This window comes from Salmo salar, chromosome ssa23 (genome assembly GCF_905237065.1).
Source record: "Salmo salar chromosome ssa23, Ssal_v3.1, whole genome shotgun sequence".
NCBI lineage: Eukaryota > Metazoa > Chordata > Actinopteri > Salmoniformes > Salmonidae > Salmo > Salmo salar.
The window spans coordinates 3,478,327-3,500,928 of NC_059464.1; the positions used below are offsets into that span (position 1 = coordinate 3,478,327).

The following is a 22,602-nucleotide window of genomic DNA, read 5'->3' on the forward strand; positions in this document are numbered from 1 at the left end:
TGTTGACATCTCCTGGTCAGCAATAAATAGCAGCGTGTGATTATCAGATGGAAGTATTTTCCACTGTTTTCATCAAAACTCCTATGCTCAGTTGGAATAGCAGGTTTGTATCTGTCATCATGTTTCCCTTTTTTGCCGTCAAGTTGACTATTTTTCATAATCTGAATCTATGGCGTTATTTAGGATGCTGAAGATAGAACCTTATACTATAGTAAATAAAACAAATTATTTGAACAACAGTGCAGAAAGTGTGCCTTCAACAGGATTTGACCTCATACCCTCACGTCCCTGAATGTTTCATAGTTCCTTACTCTACCTGCTAAACTACTGGTCAGATTAAAATATTTGTACAAAATCGTTACTATATTTGTAAGTACAGTGTCCAGTAGAGGTCGATGTTTGAAAGCGTCTTGGAATCGAAGAAAGCACCGGAATCGCGGCGAAATCAGTGGGATCTCGCATTTTGCAACACACGGTTTGAAAAAGCATGGAATCAAACGTCAAAATCTCGGATGTCATTGATGATGTACTACTGATAAAGTGATGCACGCATCTCCACACTGCTTCGAAGTTAGCTGCTTAGCAATTTCAACGCATGCCTCGGAGCTCCGGTATCAAACGTAACATGACTACATTTCACAGGAACTTAATGGAAATGAGTTGCCTTGAAGTTGCTTTGAATTCTGCGTTACCTAATTGGCAACCAGTTGTCAGTAAGTTATTGTAAAAATTCACAGTAACTTAATAGCCAGTAACTGCTAGTAACTCACTGGCAACTAACTGCCAGTTTCTTACTGGCACCTTAACTGGCAACCTAACTGGCAACCAGATGTCAGTAAGTTTTTGTGAAATGCACAGTAACTTAGTTGCATTCAGAATGACTGCCAGAGGCTAACTGTACCTTCACTGAACCTTTCTGATTACAAGATGGCGTATAACGTGACAACTAATCAGCATTCCTGGTGGTGAGCACACTTGGGAACCAGCCTCACCTTCCCTCAACCTCTTGGTTGGTAGCAAACTGACCTTCCTGCCACACCATCAGGTCAGTGAGCGTGACAGAGATCAGCCACAGTAAGTTACTGTGAATTTTACAATAACTGCTTGCAGCAAGCTGACAGTAAGTTAATGAAAATTAAACATGAACTTCCTGATGAAAAACTGCCATTAAGTTACTGGAAAATGCACAGTAACCTCTTAACAGCGCAGCTCTGGATTGTCACAAGCTCTTACAAAGATGTAGAACTGGGACCTGACAAATGAGGCACTCAACCTTTATCTTCTATGATATTATGGCAGTCCGCAAACACACGTTTAAGTGCATGCCGTTACCTACTGTGCTGGAATGTACGATCAATCATGATCTTTCCAATTCTGTACTACCATGAAAATAAAAACCAAATAAATCCCTACTAACTTCTTCCACACCCTGCCCCTCCCCAAAACGCCTCCCCAACCTACCCCCCTACCCCATTAATCTTTACCTATATCATGCTGAAACACCCCACCCTTTGGATTGTTCAGTATGTCATCAACCATTTCAACAGTAACATCTGTTACCCCCAATATCTATTTTACGATAACCTTCAACCTGGCATTTCTACTTTCCACAACCCGAGTCGTATTGATAACCTTACCAATAATAGCTATGACGTCAACTTTATTCATTATCAAAGTGTCCTTTGACAGTGCGCATTCATGAGCGCCCGATTTCTGAACAGGCTTTGAAACCATGCCAGGACCATCATAAACACCAGCCCTGACATTAGGTCCACTTAATACATGAGCAGCCATGGAAGTGGCATCATTCCACACTGTAGCTCCACCAATCTGTTTTACAGCCTCTGCATACGATACATCATGACTCATTTGATATTTCTGAGCCTCTCTAGCCTCTCTCTGCACCTGGTATCCACCAAATGCAGCACTATGTTCCCCCACACAATTACAACACTTAACCTTCACATTGCTCCCACATTCACAGTAATCATGTTCCCCTCCACACTTAGCACATCTTTTCCTTCCTTTACATTGAACAGCTATCAGTCCCATTCTTTGACTTTTAAAACCCCACAATGGGGACAGGACAAATTCTACAACATTGAAACTAAGGAATCCTATCCGTACTTTCCCAGGCATAACCTTCTCAAACCTTAGCAGCACTGATAGGCTTCACTTCTTTGACCTTCTTTCCTACTGATCAACCCTTTGGCCTCAATCACTCTTCCTCCCTTCACATTTTCTTTAATATCATCTATAGACATAGATATTGGGACCCCAGTGATGGCTCCCCTCAATCTAGCATAAGCACCAGTGACATGGCTTTTAATCTTCTTCCCATTAAGCTTTTCCATTTTCAGAATCTTCTCTTGCTGAGCCTGGCTACCACACAATATTAACAATCTACAGTTGAAGTCGGAAGTTTACATACACTTAGGTTGGTGTCATTAAAACTTGTTTATCTACCACTCCACAACCACTTTCTTGTTAACAAACTATAGTTTTGGCAAGTCGGTTAGGACATCTACTTTGTGCATGACACAAGTCATTTTTCCAACAATTGTTTACAGACAGATTATTTCACTTATAATTCACTGTATCACAATTCCAGTGGGTCAGAAGTGTACATACACTATGGTGACCGTGCCTTTAAACAGCTTGGAAAATTCCAGAAAATGATGTCATGGCTTTAGAAGCTTCTGATAGGCTAATTGACATCATTTGAGTCAATTGGAGGTGTACCTGTGGATCTATTTCAAGGCCTACCTTCAAACTCAGTGCCTCTTTGCTTGACATCATGGGAAATCAAAAGAAATCAGCCAAGACCTCAGAAAAACATTGTAGACCTCCGCAGGTCTGGTTCATCCTTGGGAGCAATTTCCAAACACCTGAAGGTACCACGTTCATCTGTACAATAGTACGCAAGTATAAACCGTCATACCGCTCAGGAAGGAGACGCGTTCTGTCTCCTAGAGATGAACGTACTTTGGTGTGAAAAGTGCAAATCAATCCCACAACAACAGCAAAGGACCTTGTGAAGATGCTGGAGGAAACAGGTACAAAAGTATCTATATCCACAGTAAAACAAGTCCTATTTCGACATAACCTGATAGGCCGCTCAGCAAGGAAGAAGCCACTGCTCCAAAACCTCCATAAAAAAGCCAAGACTACGGTTTGCAACTGAACATGGGGACAAAGATCATACTTTTTGGAGAAATGTCCTCTGGTCTGATGAAACAGAAACAAAACTCTTTGGCCATAATAACCATCGTTATGTTTGGTGGAAAAAGGGGGAGGCTTGCAAGCCAAAGAACACCATCCCAACCGTGCAGCACGGAGGTGGCAGCATCATGTTGAGGGGGTGCTTTGCTGCAGGACGGACTGGTGCACTTCACAGAATAAATGGCATGATGATGTAGGAAAATTATGTGGATATATTGAAGCAACATCTCAAGACATCAGTCAGGAAGTTAAAGCTTGGTCGCAAATGGGTCTTCCAAATGGACAATGACCCCAAGCATACTTCCAAAGCTGTGGCAAAATGGCTTAAGGACAACAAAGTCAAGTTATTGGAGTGGCCATCACAAAGCCCTGACCTCAATCCCATAGAAAATTTGTGGGCAGAACTGAAAAAGCATGTGCGAGCAAGGAGGCCTACAAACCTGACTCAGTTTGGCCCATTCAGGAGGAATGGGCCAAAATTCACCCAACTTATTGTGGGAAGCTTGTGGAAGGCTACCCCAAACATTTGACCCAAGTTAAACAATTTAAAGGCAATGCTACCAAATACTAATTTAGTGTATGTAAACTTCTGACCCATTGGGATTGTGATGAAAGAAATAAAAGCTGAAATAAATCATTCTCTCTACTATTATTCTGACATTTCACATTCTTAAAATAAAGTGGTGATCCTAACTGACCTAAGACTGGGAATTTTTACTAGGATTAAATGTCAGGAATTGTGAAAAACTGAGTTTAAATGTATTTGGCTAAGGTGTCTGTAAACTTCTGACTTCAACTGTACCATTTCCAATGAACCGAGCGAATTTGACCTAACTCTTTTTCTACGGCATTAGTTAGTCAGATAGGATGTAAATGAGGCCCTGTGGTCTCATAATACCCTGTCACATTATTACTTTTTTTCCCTACCTACCTTGGCACTCTTTATGCTTTCTTTACTAGACGCTTCACTGCTTTCTGTATCATGATCTCTCTTCTTCCTATGTCTTTCCACTGCAGACCATTTCGGTCCTTGACCCTCATCCACCCGCTCCATACCATCAGAACTGACACCCATATTGTTCGCATTCCAGCACAGCTGTTGTTTCAACAACTTTTTCTCCATTTCCTCCATTTCGTTCGCACTACTCGCCGCCATTTCCGACTCGCAGACACCACACACCACACCTAAATGATTGCACCGGTTTTCAATGCCTCCGGACTGCACTCATTGAGCAGTGATCGCGGCGGCACACTGCACTGTACGATAGTTCTACCTCCTCAACCTTCATCAAAATACGATAAAACCGGTACAATACTTCCACTAACAATTGGCACAAATACAACATATTTTAGACCATGCCTCCAAATATGCTAATGAGCCCCACCAGCACATTGCCCCCACCTACATTTCAAAGTGCAGTGAAAGTAAGGTAAACAACAAGTCATTTTACAACAATAACACCTTAATTCAACTGTAAAAAAGCAAGCGTTTAAAGTTAAATGGGTTCTCATGCACAAAATGGGTGTCAGCCAATGAAAAGCGTTGATTTACTTGCATGTGATCAAACGCTAAATTGTAGCTGGCACCATCAGATAACATGGTACAAATTAACCCTATGCTAACTTCAACAGGTGGTACTGATTATATCCTGGCACAGGTGCGTCAGCCAATTAAACTCGTCAAAGTAGTTGGACGCTTTCCAACACTTGTTCATGGATGGAAGTGTCCTTAACATAACTGAGTCCAACAGCATGTTCTGATCATCAAAGCAACTATCACGTGTATTTGACTGTCTGGTCAAATTGCTCTCTGTGTAAAGTGCCTAGTCAGTCCACTTAATTGTCACAGATTGTGGCAAGGGTTTGAATCTCACATGATTTTCCCCCCTTATGAAATATTGATTTACATGTATTGTGTTAGTGTTTAGTGCTCGACTTGGACTAAAATAGGTGCCGGTACTCATTTTGGGCGCCGGTACGGTATATATTTAAGTGCAGAAACTGTACAATACTTTTGAGCTAATATTTGATAAGGGGAGCAGGAACTCAAGCATTAGAACATTTGAGGTGCAAGTACTCAGTTCTGGTGAGCTCCTGCCCAAGTCAAGCACTGCTATTGTGTTGAAAAGGGACGTACAGCCAACAGTTTGAAAATTAAGATTATGAATGAATTTAATAAGGAGCTACCTTCTTCAGCCTTGCACACAAACACACTGCTATTGTCTAATAATCATATTGCATAGGCTATATTACATGGACATGTACACCTAAATGTAGGGCTACAATGTTTTATAGGCTGTGCATTATTACAATCATCCACTTCATCGCATGCGTTTTGAATCGAGCATCAAGGACCGGCAGTGAACAGGTTTTTTGTTGTTGTAAGGACCTCATTTATATTTTCCCCATAAAAGCACATGGATTTGTGTGAAACTGGTAAACAAAAACGCAGGGTTTTGACATATATGCGAAAACGTGAAAATGGTGTCTTACGTTAGTAGTAGCTAGTAGCCTAATCAAGGATGCATCAGTGCAATATTGGCACACAACATTTTATTACAGTAGTAAATCTTGAATTTGTAGGTTTAAAATATCCCTCTAGTGCCCAGGGTTGACCTATTTTAAGAAATGACATTGGTTGGTCGATATGAAGTCTAAGATCTTTTATTGGTTGATGAAGAAGTTGTGCCAGGACATAATCAGTACGATTCGTTGAGGTTAGCATAGGGCTAACATGTGCCATGTTATCTGATGGGACCAGTACAATTCTGCGTCACATGCAAGTAAATAAACACTTTTCATTGGCTGATACACATTTTGTGCGTGAAAACTAATTTAACTTTAAATGCTTGTTTGTGTTAACAAGTATGGCCCCACTGTATTTTTACTGCAACTCAGTAGCAGGTAACTTATACTTATAGGATACTTCAGGCACATCTGTAGTATCCTATAAGTATAACTGTAGAACCTGTCATTGGTTCTACCTGGAACCAGAGGGTTCTTCATGAGAGGGTTCTAAATGGAAATCGAAAGGTTCCTCTACAGAGACAAATCAAAGGGTTCTACATGGCACCCAACGGTCCTGAACAGTCCTTCTGAAAAGTACCTTTTCTCTCATGGCTAACTACCAGGAAGTTTTAAAAGACAGGATGAGTGGGTGGGGAGCTTATATTCATGAGCTCGCCTTGACTGACAGCTCTTTGAAACGCCTATGTCAAGAAGCAACTTGGATGCAATGAGCAGCGTTGCAGTAAAATCACATCAAGCTAATTTTCGTGATTCACAAAGCATCTCAAACGTTGAATTTAAAAAAATATATACATCTCCCATTTGGGATGTCTCTTGTGATGCGGTTCACAGCACTGACGGATGTGTTGACTTGACAATTGAGTCACAGTTTTGAACAACCCCCATCTTCTAAACCCTGGCAGTCATTCTGAATGCAGACTGTGGGAATCCACTCTGGTTGGATTCCAATAGGAATTAAACATCACTTTGTAAGCCAGCATAATGTGACTTGATGCTGGTTTTGCTTCAGCTTATGCTGGTCACCAGCAAAAACACAATGAAGGCTGGTAATCAGCGAAAACAGAACGGAAACACAACAAAGGCTGCTCTGCCAGCATAACCAGCTAGACCATGCTGGTCAGACCAGCTTGACCAACTAGATCACACTGGTCGGCCAGCAGAACCAGAACATGCTGGTCAGACCAGCTAGACCATGCTGGTCAGACCAACTTGACCAACATCCGACCAGCACTGACCAGTATGGACCAGCATAGACCAGCTTGAAATGTATGCTGGTCTATGCTGTTTATTTCAGCAGAGCTGCAGGTTTCATACAGAACGTTGATGCTGTATTTTAAGGGTAGATGTGGTTTTACTAAATCAAAATATCCAATGACATTGTCTGTGAGACCTTGTATACAGCGTAAACCACGGTGTGGTTTCTCTTTATCTGTGATTGATTGAATTGGATCCCGATTTTTATGTTTGATGACATGTGCTGTGACTGCCTTTCCGCCCTCATTCATTCCTGCCCAAGAACACATTTTCTATTATCAGTAACAATGGAACAAAGTAATTGATGACAAAAAAAAACAACACCAAGAAAGGACACATTAGGAGGAGATATGGCTGCTTTGAGTTTAGAGAACAGAGGATGATCAAACCTATCCTGTTATGCCACCTAACCTGATGATTCTACTGCTTGGTCGTATGCGGTGAGGTTTATATCCAGATTGCTGCTCTATTGTAACTTCACAACACACACAGACACACACACACATTTTCCTCTAAATTGTATCTGGAAAGAGAGAGACTCACTCTTAAAGGGGTGGTGTTAGATTTTGGCTTGCTCTTAAAGGGGTGGTGTTAGATATGGGTCATGTTCCCCTGCTCAGATGTTGCTGACAGCACCGTCAATGATGTGGCACGCAACCATTGGTTGATGCATGCAACGTCTGAGCATGGGAATGCAACCTTTGGCTCACTCTTAAAGGGATGGTGTTAGAATTTGGCTCACTCTTAAAAGGTGGTTGAATTTAGGCTCACCCTTAAAGGGGTGGTGTGAGATTTTGGAAGACGCAACAACAGCTTGAGCTTGTGTCAAGCCTTGATCTATTTTACCCTACCTGATCATTCTCCAGGTTAATGACATCTGTTCTCTAAAAATGTCAAACAGACTGACACAAGCTGTTGGAAATGCTGAGGAAGCAGAGATGTACAGTAGTGACAAAAAATAAATTCTGAACGCCAGTCACAATGACTAGTTGGGAGTGATGCAAATTCGAACACTAATCTAGCGTAATAATATGTGCATAGAGGCTATCCACAACATGAAAAGGTGCAAAAACGGTGTTTTACGTTTACGTTCTACTACATCGCTGGGAAGGAGGAGGAGGAAGGGAAGAAGGCAGGCTTGGACCATGAGAGGAAGTATGGGCCTGCATTCACAAACCGTCTCAGAGTAGGAGTGCTGATCTAGGATCAGGTCATCTCCAGACATTAAAATATTATCTTATGAATTTGATTTGTTTTGATCTAAAGGTCAAACTGATCCGAGATCATTACTACTGTGATGGGGGCTCTGAGAGGAAGGTGTAAAGGGTGAATAAGGGGGAGGCAGCCAAGTTCTGTTGGGCCCGGTGAAGCTGTCAGTGTTTTCATACGGTCTTCAGACACACATACACACACACACACACACACACACACACACACACACACACACACATACACAGTAAATGTTCTGCTGATGTTTCTGTTCCCAAATTCTGACAACTTCACCAGGTCCAAGTTGGTCACGTTGTTATTCTGGGGAGGTGCTGAATAGAGCTTTGACTGTATGTACTGTTGCCCTGTCCGTCTGTCTGTCCCTCTGTCTGTCTGAAGTCTGTCTTTCTGGAGGTTTAGAATTCAGTGTTGGGGGCTAAAACATATGGATGCTGAGTCTGCCCTCTCTCTCTCTATATATGTATCTCTCTCCTTTTTCTAAGAGACACATGAGTGTTCTTCCCTCTCTTTGTGTATGCCAGAGGGAGCTAAAAGTTACTGGAGCTTGACACCAGCTGTTTTATCCATCAGTACTCTCCCCTCTACTATATTCTACTGTACTCTACTGTGTTGTACTTTACTGTGTTGTACTGTGTATGCTAGCACTACTGACAGAGAGCACCATTTTGTATTGATGTGGCAAGATTTTGATTACATATTTTCATAACTCATTTTCCTGTTTTGTCCTGTCTCTCCCTTCTGTCTGTCTCTGTCTGTCTTTCTCTCTGTCCCTTGTCTGTCTGTTTGTTTGCTTTGGCCTTAAAACTTGATTTGAATTTTCGGTTTGACTGTTGATTTGACTTGATTTGGTATGATTTGGGTTTTAATTGTTGATTTTTGAAACCTTTTTTATTCATAACAATTGTTATTCTTTGCTATTTCTAACCCATTATATATTTTAACACCACATCTTTGTCATCCAAATTATATCCATGTCCTCCTTAAACATGAACAAATAACATAATAATCATTAAAACATTTAAATTAACCACAAACATTTATGCAATTTTACTTAATATTTATTTTGTACCAAATGTCCTGTATTAAAAAAAATGTTAACCCTAAAACTACTTTTCCCAAAACACCACTGTTGATAACCTCTGTCACCTCTACGGTAACCCCTTGACCTCTAACCTAATGTAACCCTGTAACCATGACAACCGGTCACCACAGCGACAGGCTATGAGAAGTCCCGCAGCCTCAATAACATTTCGGGCATGTCAGGAGCCCCCATGCGCCTCACCCCTATCACCAATCCTTTTGAGCCCCCGGGAACCAACCTCCGCCGCTGTCACTCCCCCATCCCCTCCATTTTGTAGCGTCATGATGTGGAGAAGCAAGCCAACAAGTCAACTACAGAAGGAGCATCAGGAAAGAGAGACATACCAACACCACTGTAATCCCAGTACTCCCAATGATATTAGTCCAATAGTGATAATGATAATGAACTGTAGGGGGTGCCATTTAGCCACATGTAATAATGTTCTTTATTGTAAGCCAGGTAGAGGGGGGCATCCAGTGTATAAGGGACTTAGTGGATATTTTTGCTATTCATTCTAAGACTACATGCACTTTCCCACCACATGCAACGTGCAATATTTTAAGCCGAAGCAAAATGTTATGAGGTATTCGGTGTTAGTCTCCAGCAATGTTCCACCTGATGGAGCAATGACAACACACACACACAAGCACACACACTCATCAACGCACACACACACGCATACTCTCTCTCTCTTTCTCTCACAAACACACACACACACACGTATACTCTCACACACCTGCCTTATTAACAGGGATTGAGTGTAGGTTAGCGATTTTAGATTGATAAACAATGTAGTGAGTTACAATAGCAGGCCTCCCTGTATTATAGTAAATGTGTGCTGTTCTTGCACTCCGTATTACCACTAATCCTAAAGAGCTCCTTAGTCAAATGACACTTCTTCTAATACTCTACACCCCCACACGTCATCAAGCCTCAACAGCAAACCCATCCACTCACACACACACACACACCTCTTGTATTTGGGAGAATAACACACTTACACTAACTAACACCAACAAAATATCTAATATATACTAAAATGCATGCATTCGTTTTTTGAAGAAAAAAATCTAACGAAAAAACAGTAGGAATAAAAATCACACAAAGAAATTCTTATATTTAACAGAAAATCTTTGAAAAGAAAAGAGGCAAGCCCAAAGTAAGAAAGGTATTTTTTTAGTATCACCCATAAAACAAGCCATGTACTGGTTAGTGCTAGATCTCCCAGGGGAGTTGACTCATTGGACCGTTAAATGCGTTTCTGTGTGCTGAAAATAGACTGTATCATACACACACACCACACACACACACACTTATAGAGACTCACCGACAGATCAAACAGCAAAGGGGGGGGGGGTTGCTAGAGAGTTGTATTATTCTAGCGTTCATTCACTACTATTATTATCATTATCATTATTGATATTATCAGTGACATGTAGAGAGCTGGAGAGAAGCTCTCTGGGGCTTTTGTGCAATACACAGACTCTGATGAAAGCCTGAACATCAACCATCATTGTTTTAAAGAAGAGGTTCCGAGTAGCATCCTAACCCACAGAGAGGGAGGACATAATAACAAACTATTTTTATAATGGTTGTGAGGATTAATGGGCAGAAGGTATGGAGGGATTCTCTCTTCTTTCTCTAGGGGGCGGGGTTCGGGGTGGTAGAGAAGAAGGGGTGGGGGGTGGGACTCGTTCCCATTGGTCGGGAGCAGTAAAAGGGGAGGGGCCATCGAAGCAGAGATCAGTATTTCTCATCATTGACCATATACCGGCCCTCCCTGCCCTCTTGTATGCAGGTGCGTGAAATGAAATGTAGCTTGTTTCTCTTTTTGTAAATAAGGCTCCTCAGAAATCAATCTGTACACATATCAAACTATACAGTCTGCACATGTCAGTGTCAGGAAGGTGTGGCTATATTCAGAAATGGCTTTGGGTCACCCATTAGACGAGAGATCAATTTCGGTCTTTTTCATCTTCATCAACGATCTCCCTCCACTTCCTCCATCCTTCGTTGTCTTCCTGTATCGAGCATTTCACCACATCGCCTCACTCACAATGACTCTTATGATTTGAGTGTAGTGATTTTTTCAGTTTTCTTTTTTCTTTTTCTCTTTTGTCCTTTTTGACCCTCCTCCCACCCCCCACCTCCCGGTCCTGGCTGCTGAACCATCGCACCTCACATAAAAAGAGGGCACCGTGAATGGAGGATGGACTGACAGCGCTTGGTAGAAGAACAGAACGAATCAATGACAAAATGAACAAAAAAGGCAATATACATATATAGAAATATGCAATGTATAGAAATATATTTGTATCTATGTATAGTTTATCCTATGGAGATGTGCTGTATGCTGTATATCTGTGGCACACACGGGAGTTGTGTGGTTTTGTGTGCACAGACATGCATCTACCTCTGGCCCAAGATGCAAGAGTGCCAATTCATCAGAATTACAGATCATTCCTTTCTTTCTCAATGTTTTCTGGGGAAAAAAAGATGGAAAATGAAGTGTTGAAGGAGGACAAATGTTTTCCCTCCACACCAGACATTAGAAAAAAAGAGACCAAAACTTCTTAAAATCTTTTGTTTGTTGAAATGTAGAAGATGACGGGGTTATAGTGACAATGTTAAAAACATTCTATCTTGATATACCCAATGTCGACATTTAAATTATTGTCATTCTTATGGATTGTATATTTTCATTTAAGCGGTTGATTTACAGAAACTTTTATTTTTGTATTTTCCGATGTTACCGTCTATTTTATTATTGATATTTATTGGCATAGAATGTTGCAATTTATTAAGGTAATGCTTATGTCTTTAACTGGTTGTATCCAGTTCTGTTGCTTGAAATTTGTCAGTTTGATTTGATGTGATTTCTTTGGTTTTGATGTTCCCATTTCTCCCCTCCTCATCTCTCACTCTGCCACCTGCTCCTCTCTCACTAGAGACAGAGGGTTGTGTAAGGACTGAAGGTGAAATCTTTTCACATTTCGCAGAAAGGGCATTCTCTATGATCAACATTAGCATTAGCCATATACAGGTGTGGACTGTATACACTCTAGATAGCGTTAAGCTAAAAAGGCTATTAGGGCAACCTCGTTCAGCGAGCGAAGCAAAAAAAATGACAATAAGACAAAACCGTTAGATAATTCAAAGCTCAGGACTCATTAGGTTGAGAGCTGTATCCTCTACAGGCTCAAGTTATGCTGTGAGGAGGTTTGACGTTTATTAGATTAGAATATGAACTGTTGTCGTGAGTCGCTTGACATAGCTCCATATCTGCACTTCATATCTGTACTTATCCAATATTAGCCTGAGTACCAGTCGGTTCGTGCTCTATTACCAAGTCCTTGTCACTCATTGTCACATTAGCTCGCCAATGACATAAGAGTTGGCTAGACAGCACAAACAGATCTGGGACCATGCTAATCTTATCGTAGTGCGCGAGAATCCGAAAAGCCTTCATCTGTGTAGAGTTTGAGTTTGAGGTGGAAGTGTCAGGGAGGGTGACAGCTTGACCTATAACTATGGTTGGTGTGGATTCCATTTTGATTACAGTCAATTCAGGAGATGCATTGAATCTCAATTCATTAATGGAAAATTGCCTGTTATATTAAATGTCAGATTGTTTTCAATTCATGGTTTGCATTTTTATTCACCTCCAGAGTTGATATAATATAAATGGAATTCACCCCAACTTGCACTAGTACTCTACACCCAGAGTAATATGTATGATAATATACATAGATATATTCCCTATATATGGTTTTGCTGACACCCAGACACCAGTCTACAAACTACCAAATCAATATTTTCTAATGTTCTCTCTTCATCCCTACATCCCTCCCTTCCTCCCCTGTCTTCTCCCTTGATCTAGTGCTTTGGGTGTTTGTTCTTTAATTATAGGAATTCTTCTTATACCTGTTATTGGTCCAAATGTTCTGTACAGTTGTAAAGTTTTGACTTATTTCAATCTGCATGGGGTTTCCATTGCAAGCAATAAGGAATTGATATGTCTATATCCAAAATCAAGGAAATATGATTTGAGAAGACATCAGATTTGATCATGAGCTTAATGATTGTGTATATATTTACTGTATATATTAAGTGCATATGAATGTGTATATTTCTATACACAACATATAGACTAACAGCATGCTATTAGGGGAAAAAGCACTTGCCTCTCATAGTTTTGTCTGAGAAGAGTTGAGCTTAAATATGCATGTTAAGATGTTATAGGGTGGAAGAGACCATTGGTAACCTAATGGGGAGGGGGTTTGGGAAAGTTGTATTTTTTAAGGATGGGGAACGGTAACCAGTGGTCTTGTGTAGCTGCTCTGTTATTTCTTGTAGACCTTACTAGACTAACTGGTAATAATAATTACTTTATGATTTATAATTTTTGTTATCTTTTTACAGAGAACTATTCTGAGAGCCCAGTGCTTATCAGGTATATGCAAAAAGAAGCAGTAACTGTGAATTAATACTAGAGAAAAAAATGATCTACTTCTTCCTTTTTCCACGTTAATCAGAATACGTCTTCAAAACTCAATTTCCCTCCGTAAAACCACATTGGCCAAAGCCCACCCAAACCTTACCAACTTTTCAACACACTTCATCACTTTCTCTCCTCTCTGTTTTCTCTCTCTCTTGTTCCATCAATCCATCCTGTCCTGGCCCCCTCTTGCTTGAAATATCCTGAGATACCCAACATTTTAGGGGTTTAACGTTTAAAAGTAAGAGAACTTACTACTTTTGAGCAGGTTCCAAATTCCCCTAACCTCCCCTATGTGGAGGGAAAGCTCACACAACACTTGCATTATTAGTGATCATTTATTTTGATAATAAGTAACCACAAGGTGTAGCAAAACGAAGTAGCATTTAAATACACATCATATCCCAGGTTACAGGTTATTAGTTTATGACACATATTGAGTCAAAGCAGATAGCAAAACGAACCTGAACTGTCACTAACAATCTACAAATAGACTATACTTCCCCCCTGGAGGTAGAATTCACACGTAACCAACCGTAGGCTACAGACAGATACATGACTCATTGTTGAGCAAAAATACTTATGCTACTTCCTTGTGCATCCTGCACATTTTTTAAACTTAGGTTGCATCTGAAATGGCACCCTACTCCCTATTTAGTGCTTTTCTGCATCTGAAATGGCACCCTGCTCCCTATTCACTGCTTTTCTGCATCTGAAATGGCACCCTAGTCCCTATCTAGTGCACTACTTTTGACCAGAGCCCTATTATAGGGGATAGGAATAGTCAATACCCACTGGACACAACGTGGAATAGATATTGAATTGACGTCTGTGCCCGATGGGTAGTGAATATTCCCCCATTGTCACTGGGACAGGATGTTGCTTCTCTTTGACAAGCAGTAGGAGGTGAGCATGTGACATTCTAGAATGGATCAGTAGAGGTTGTTGTGATAGGTGGTTATTTTGCTCATTATTGATGTGCAAGTTGATGGTTTAGTTAGTGGTTTCAGTTAGTAGAGTGATGGTCAGGTATGTGTATCATAGCATGTTTTTGTTCAATCATTGCAGATAAAAAAAAACTCTGGGAAGAAGTTCTTCAGCCACTTTTTTACTAATCCTAAGAAGGGAGAATTACTTTAAGATGCTAAAGTGGAGGATGTTTCTAGTCTAGCCATCAACTGACGTAGAAATGAATTGAATAATATCACCAGTGCAATGTTTTTGACTACACCTCTGTCTTCCCCCTTTTCCACATTTCCCCTTTCCCTCTCTTCGTCAGTCTCCCTCCATTCACAACTCAGGTATATTTCTCTCTATGTTGGTTTAAATCAGTGCTTCCAGACGTAATGTCTATCAGAGCCGAACAGAGAGAAGGTTTGAAATGTTTTGCTTCCTCTCTACTGTATGTATGGACCTGTAAATATTGTATGTCCTGTGTCCTCATCCAAGCTCACCTATGTACCCTGTTATGTGATTCTAAGATTATTTTGTCCCTCCACTCTCCTCTCCCTCCGACACACACGTTTCACCCCATCTCGACCTCTCCACCTTCTCCTATTCTTTTTTTAATTGGTATTTTGAGATGTGCTATCTCTACTGCTTCCATTACAAAGCCCAAAAATGAAAAAACTGACTTTGGGGAAAATGAAAAGACCCCCACCATAAACGTTAAAGTTCCATCTTCCCTAAAAGTGGATTACAAACGTCTCCCGAGGATAGGAGTGGACAGAAAAAAGGCCAGAAAGACTGTCAGACGTTACGTATGATGTTTTGGGGGGGAAGTAGGAACTGTATATTAAAAAAGGATTGTCATCAAAGGAAGAACCATGAAATGGAGGACAGTTTGAGGAAGAAAGAAAAATACTAAATGAGAGGAGGAAGGCAGCTGATCACTTCTCAGTGTAAGAATGTGTTTTGTCTTCTGTGTGCTGTTTTGCTCTGTGCTTCGTGTGCTGTGTTTTCGCAGTGTGTGCTTGCGTGTGTGTGTGTGTGTGTGTGTAACTGTGTTTTGTGTTTGCGTGTGTGTCTTGTGATTCCGTGCTTCGCCCTGTTTCATGTCTCATTTTTTCCTCCATGTTGCCTATCTGTGTGTGTGTGTGTCGGCTGTAGGCTGCCTTCATAAAGTATTCACACCCCTTGATTTATTCCACATTTTGTTGTGTTACAGCCTGAATTCAAAATGTATTAAATATTTTAAAAAATCTCACCCATCTGCACACAATTTCCCATAATGACAAAGTGAAAACCTGTTTTTAGATTTTTTTGGGCAAATTCATTTGAAATAAAATACAGAAATATGTAATTTGCATAAGTATTCATACCCCCTGAGTCAATACATGTTAGAATCACTTTTGGCAGCGATTACAACTGTGAGTCTTTCTGGGTAAGTCTCTAAGAGCTTTGCACAACTGGATTATACAATATTTGCAGATTATTCTTTAAAAAATTGTTCAAGCTCTGTCACGTTGGTTGTTGATCATTGCTAGACAGCCATTTTCAAGATTATCAACCCAATTTAATCCAAAACTGTAGGCCACTTGGGAACATTGAATGTTGCCTTTGCAAGTAACTCCAGTGTATATTTGACCTTGTGTTTTTCGATTATTGTCCTGCTAAAAGGTGAATTTGTCTCCCAGTGTCTGCTTAGCTCCAGTCTATTTATTTTGATCCCCCCAGAAAACTCCCGAGTCCTTGCCGATGACAAGCACACCCATAACCAGATTGCAGCCACCACCATGCTTGAAAATATGAAGAGTGGTACTCAGTGATGTGTGTGTTGGATTTGCCCACAACATTGCCCACAACGTTGTATTAAGGACACAAAGTACATTTCTTTGCTAAATTTTGTGCAGTTTTACTTTAGTGCCTTATTGCAAACAGGATGCATGTTTTGGAATATGTTTATTCTGTATAGGCTTCCTTCTTTTCACTTTGTCATTTAGGTTAGTGTTGTTGATCCATCCTCACTTTTCTCCTATCATATCCATTAAACTCTGTAACTGTTTTAAAGTCACCATTGACCTCATGGTGAAATTTCCTTCCTCTCTGGAAACTGAGTTAGGAAGGATCCCTGTGTCTTTGTACTGACTGGGTGAATTGACACACCATCCAAAGTGTAGTCAATAACTTCACCACGCTCAAAGGAATATTCAATGTCTTTTTTTTACCATCTACCCATTTGGAAAACCTCCCTGGTCTTTGTGGTTGAATCTGTTTGAAATGTACTACTCGAACTGTGGGACCGTATAGATAATTAAACCATATTATTGCACACAGAGTGAGCCCATGCAACTTATTATATGACTTGTTAAGCAAATGTTTACTCCTGAACTTATTTAGGCTTGACATAACAAAGGGGTTGAATACTTATTGACTCAAGGCATTTCAGCATTTCATTTTTTATTCATTTGTAAAATGTTCTAAAAACATCATTCCACTTTGACATTAAGGGGTATTGTGTGTAGGCCAATGACACAAAATCCCAATTTGATCCATTTTAAATTCAGGCTGTCACACAACAAAATGTGGAAAAAGTCAAGGGGTATGAATACTTTCTGAAGTGGTCTCAGCTCTTGGTCTGTGTTAAGCTAAACTAACATTCCTGGTGGGCTGTAGTCCTGTATGGGAATGACCTCCAAAATCACCCTATTGGATTATGACTAACCAATGAATTAAGAGGTAGACAAACACCAGCAGACCTAACAGCCCACAAGAACTGAAACCACCCACGCCAATTGTATTGGTGTCTGTGCGTGTGTCTGTGCAAAACTTACAGGCTTTTCTGCCTTTTCGTATTTTGTGTACATGCATGCCAGATGTGCTTTGCAAAAAACAGGTATTTCGTTTGCTTTATTGTTTATCGATCAGTTGAATTATTTGCTTTGAACAGTTGTACTCATCATAACTAAACCCATCTAGTCATACAATCAAACACTTGACTATAACAATTGAGAATTTGAAATGAATTCAAACTTCCATTCAAGCTCATGTTAGGTTAATCATATCAACTAAACTACCCTGGATCATGTAGGTTTTTAAACATCCAGTCGTAGCTGGTTGATTTTCTAGGTTTGCTGGAACTTCCACTGATTCTTCTCCTTGTTTCTCTCCTCTTTTTTTCCCAGTGTTGAGTTTCTAAAATTCTCCTTCCTGTCCAAGAAGAGGAACAACCTTAGGACACAATTCACCCAGAGCTCCCTACTGGATTCACTGTAGGCTGAAGGGATACGTAACCGGAGAGAGAGAGAGAGAGAAAAAAAAGGAGAGAGAGCGAGAGAACGAAAGAAAGAAAGAGAGAACTGAAGGTGATGATGAACGGATGATAGAAGACAAAGAGAGTCAAAAAGATTTGTTCATCCCTCCACACCCGAAGCATCCTTCGTTCCTGTGGACTCCTCAATCAGCATCATCCCTTAGAAAACAAACTCCAGACCAACGTGACAGACTTACAGTGACTCTGAGTACCTGGAAAAGCATCACACTGAAACACATACCTTATGTCAGCATACTTTACAGAGTCTTATTATACTAAGTCATTGACATTGAAATCCCAGACAAATAATAAAAGAAACAAACAATAGAACATAAGGAAATAGGAAAGAGCCAAAGGGTTATGGGACAGTAGGACAATGTTCCACAACTTGGTTGTCATCCTACTGTGTCATAGATAATGTATGCTTTTAACCACTGTCAAATGTTCCCTTAGACAAATGACATTTTACCGGCTCTCAGATACAGTATATTAAATTGTTTTTAAATCTTCCTATTTAGTACTTCAAAGATCGGACATACAGTAGGGTAGGCTATATAAACAAACTACTGCAGTGGTCTGAGATTACTCAACATAGTCAGCGTGGATGTGACTAGAGAAAAGGAGAGCCAGGTGCTAGCCAATGGCAAAATACATTTACATAACAGTCATTTTACTGTTTTACAGCCAAACACTATGCAAAGCTATGAGGCTGAACAACCATTGCGTCCAGTGACTCTTGAGTCAGCCCACTATGGTGACACTACCTTCTTATGTTCAGTCAGTCACACCTGTTGGACTGTTTTCACTGATTTACAGCCCTCCTCTTACCTCTCACAAGAGACACACTTCAGAAGATATTATGGGCCCCAATAGTAGAGCAACCAGGCATATAGTATACCAGGCCATTGGCCATTTCATTTAAACCTGTGTGTAGATCTGAAATACGATACACTCCATGACTGACTGATGCTGACTCGTGTTGCATGAGAGTGTGTCGGCTGACCCTAACAGATCTACTCATCGACCACTTTGAAGGATTTGGACCTAAAGAAAACCAGTGTGTGTGTGCGTGTGCGCTTGTGAGAGTGTGTGTTGCTGAAGAGTTGAGGAGGACGCCAAAGGAGAGAGACACTGGAAGCATGACCTGCAACGCGCATGCCAAGAAAGGAAGAGACTGCTGGAAAACAAGGACATACATTGCCCTCACTTTCTCGCTCTCAAACTCTCCCTCTCTTTATCACCACCCCTCTGCATCTCAGCATTGCTCCTCCTCTGTAGCAAACTGCATGGCATGATCGAAAAAACCTGAGGAACGAAACGTAGAGAACAAAAGGATGGAGAGCGAGACCAGAGAGACTTTATTTTTTAAACCAAACAATCAAACAATCATTGTCACATCAACCTTTTTCAAAAATATCCAATTGGTAACTATTTGCAAGTGTCAAGATAACAAATGGTCAACTGCTCATTGAGAGAGTGGCTACTGTAAAGGTCTCTCTCCTTTCTGTAGAAAGGAGGATGATCAAAGAGCACTGCTCCTCTGGGGGGGATCAGAAAGGTTCACAAGGAAGTGCGAGAAAATAGCGGGAACAGGGTGAACTTTGATAAACAATTCCGGGAAAAAAGTGAAAATGCATTTTTATTACTTTGTTTACCAGCATGACTATTCTGCATGAGTCTACTTCTGCAAGCCCTAACCCCACCCCCTCCGTAAAAAAAGAGGGCTAGGAATTGAAAAAAAATGAACAAAATCGAGAGGAAACAAAAAATATTTATGTTATATGCAACTAATTTCAAAAAAGAGCAGGATTATATTAAAAAAAAGATCTATATTTTGTTTTGGGATAATAAAAAAGGAATAACGAAAAAAATATATAGGATTGGAAGATACACATTGAACAATGTTTTCTTAGATAAATAAGATACAAACACCACCAAATCTACCAGAGATGAACTATGCGATGAACTTCCCCTGATACTACAACTATTCTACTACTTTGATGACTACTCTTCTCGTGTTCTGCTACTTCTTCTTCTACTGCTCTCACTCTCTGGTCCTACCGCCCTGATTGCGTCCCCTGCTGCCAATTCTCTGTCTTCCACCCCACTGTCCACCCAGGTCCCCTCTCCACTGTCTGTCTGTCTGTATAACTATGTTGGACTGTACTCAGATCCGTCATATTCACTAGGATCCAAACGGAAGCAAATGGCCCGGAACATCCCTGAACTTGTCTAACACGTTTTCCGCTGTAAAGTTGTTTGCTATGGTGTGCACTAATGAATACGACCATGATGGACTCTTGTTGTTCTTTCAGTCTCGTGCTCAAGGTGGGAGATGGCAGCTTCACCACCGGGACGCGGTTGTAGACTATAAGGTCTCGGCTAACTAAAGCAGTGTAGCGATACCTAGCAGAGATTAGACCTCATAACGTCCCCAGGCTAATTGCCTACAGCGCATTGGGAGAAAGTATCTGATCAAGTGAACGAGATTCGCGATGACCTAATACAAGAAATTACCGTGTAGCCCAATAATACTGTAGCTCTGACCCTATACTGTAGCTAGCTAGCACCTGTAGCACTGCACTGACTGGCCAGATAGTGTCATATTAGCTCAGCCCTGATATTGTAGCTAGCTATACGATGCATAGCTTTGTACTGCTATGACATACGCCCCCTGGCGTTGGTGAAGCAGCCATCTTTGCTCCATTTCCTCAGGTGGGGATAGCATATTTCCAGGAAAACTGCTGTTCAAATATGCATGAAGGGAATGCCGAACGGTCTATCTATGCTATCATATTGAGCTTATCTAGATAAATAGTTGTTGTTTCTGTTGATGAACAAAAGCTCATGTTGACCTTCCACCACCACTGCCTGTTTTGCTGGATGCATAGCACCTCACCACACTCTCAACAGATTTTTTTTTGTCTTATTTCCCCCTGTTTTTCCATGTTTATTATCAAGTGAAAACTAATGTTGCTATGTTCAGTTTCTAGGCCTGTATGTATAGGTCATATCTCGCCAGTCACCGCAAACCCTTACCTAGGCCTACATCAGAGTTTAGATAATATGCTGCAGATGTAGCCTACTCTTTGTCGCCCTCTACTGGGCTCCAGTGCATTGCGGGGGATGTAGTTTTATCCCCCAGTGAAGAGTCATCATCTGAGCCGTGGTTAGTATTTAATGTTACAATGGAGGAGGAGGCGTGTTAATTATGTTGGGGGGGGTTTTAAAATGACGTCACAGACCGTGTCAAATACAATTTGGGTCACATTCATTTGCATATTGCTAGTTTATGTTTTTGTCTCAAATGAGTGTTAACTTGTGTTCACTTGCCAAAATTGTTGCTTTGTTTTTGTTTGTTTATTTGTTATTACGCAATGATGAAGATTTTGATGATGTTCCAGAGATGCTGGGGGCTAACTGTACTGAGAACTGAGCAACTACCTATGCAAGAGTTTGACTGTAGCATATGATTATACTTCAGTGTTTCATTGTGCCAAAGGAGTTCAGTGTGTTGGGTCTGTTTGTTGTGTGGGAGGGCAAGAATGGGAAAGGGTAATGGTGGAAAAAAAGGGTCAGCTACTATATCTAGCATGGTGCATTGTTTTACTGAAGTAAATGGGGGTGTGGGGGTTAAAGTAATTAGAATAGGGGCTCCCCTGAAGACCCTGGAGTTTGCCACTCAGGATATGTCCCTGTACTCGCAGTTTTCATTTGATACACTGGATCTCTGTCATTCATCACCTTATGTCTGATTCCTCCCCCTTTTCCTTCTCCTCGACCCCCATCCCTTTCATATTCATTCCCTCTCTGCCTCTTTCAACTCCTGCCTACTCCTTCTTTCACTCTCTCCCTTTCCAAAAAAGTTTATTATGGCACGATGTTTGTTACCAAAAGAATGATTTGAAATGATAGAGACATAAGTAATCATAGATTATGGAAGGATGCATCACTACTAGACATTTCATTCGTAAGATGGAAATGATTGTTTGTGGGGTAGAGAAGGAGAGGGATCGGGTGCACGGTGGATGGGAAGAAGAGGGGATGGGCACAACAGGCTTAGGTACAGCTAAAGACAGAGGTGAATGGATTATACCCTCCCCCCCCATCATCCTTCTGGTAGCACAACCAACACAGACCGTTCCATTTAAAATGTCAGGGGGGGGGTATATTGTCAGAGCAATAATTTCTTCCAAACCCTCGATTTTGTGGGGGAGTCCAATGCCATTTACCTAAACTTACTGTCAAAGTAACCTTACCACCTCAACAAACAAAAAAAGACCACACAAAAAAAACTCTAACATTTTCATCTTAATTTTATAGCATGCATACACATCTAGTCTCTGAGTTTTGGGATGGGTTTTCACAAAACAGGTGGTGAATATACTGTGAATAACCGCCACCTTATGTGAATGACTGTACTACCACAGTTGTGAGTCTGACTGTGTGTCAATAGGAATGTGTGTGTGTGTGTGTGTTTGTGTGTGTGGGCTACCTGAAGACACGTTGTGCAGGTGGGGGTGTGTGTGTGATCCA

General features: G+C 40.9%; 1 protein-coding gene across 2 annotated transcripts in view; it reads left to right on the plus strand.

Moving 5' to 3' along the window:
• Positions 1 to 21,625, plus strand: part of LOC106583948 (potassium voltage-gated channel subfamily C member 1) — a 126,908-nt gene extending 105,283 nt beyond the window's left edge. The window contains exon 4 of one of the 2 annotated variants that reach the window (XM_014168651.2): positions 9,448 to 10,652. In XM_014168651.2, the coding sequence (XP_014024126.1) occupies positions 9,448 to 9,593 (146 nt within the window). In that variant the 3' untranslated portion in view covers positions 9,594 to 10,652. Of the gene's footprint in view, positions 1 to 9,447; positions 10,653 to 17,938 lie in introns of those variants that run through there. The other variant, XM_014168655.2, reaches the window with a different exon arrangement.
• Positions 21,626 to 22,602: the final 977 nt, after the last annotated feature.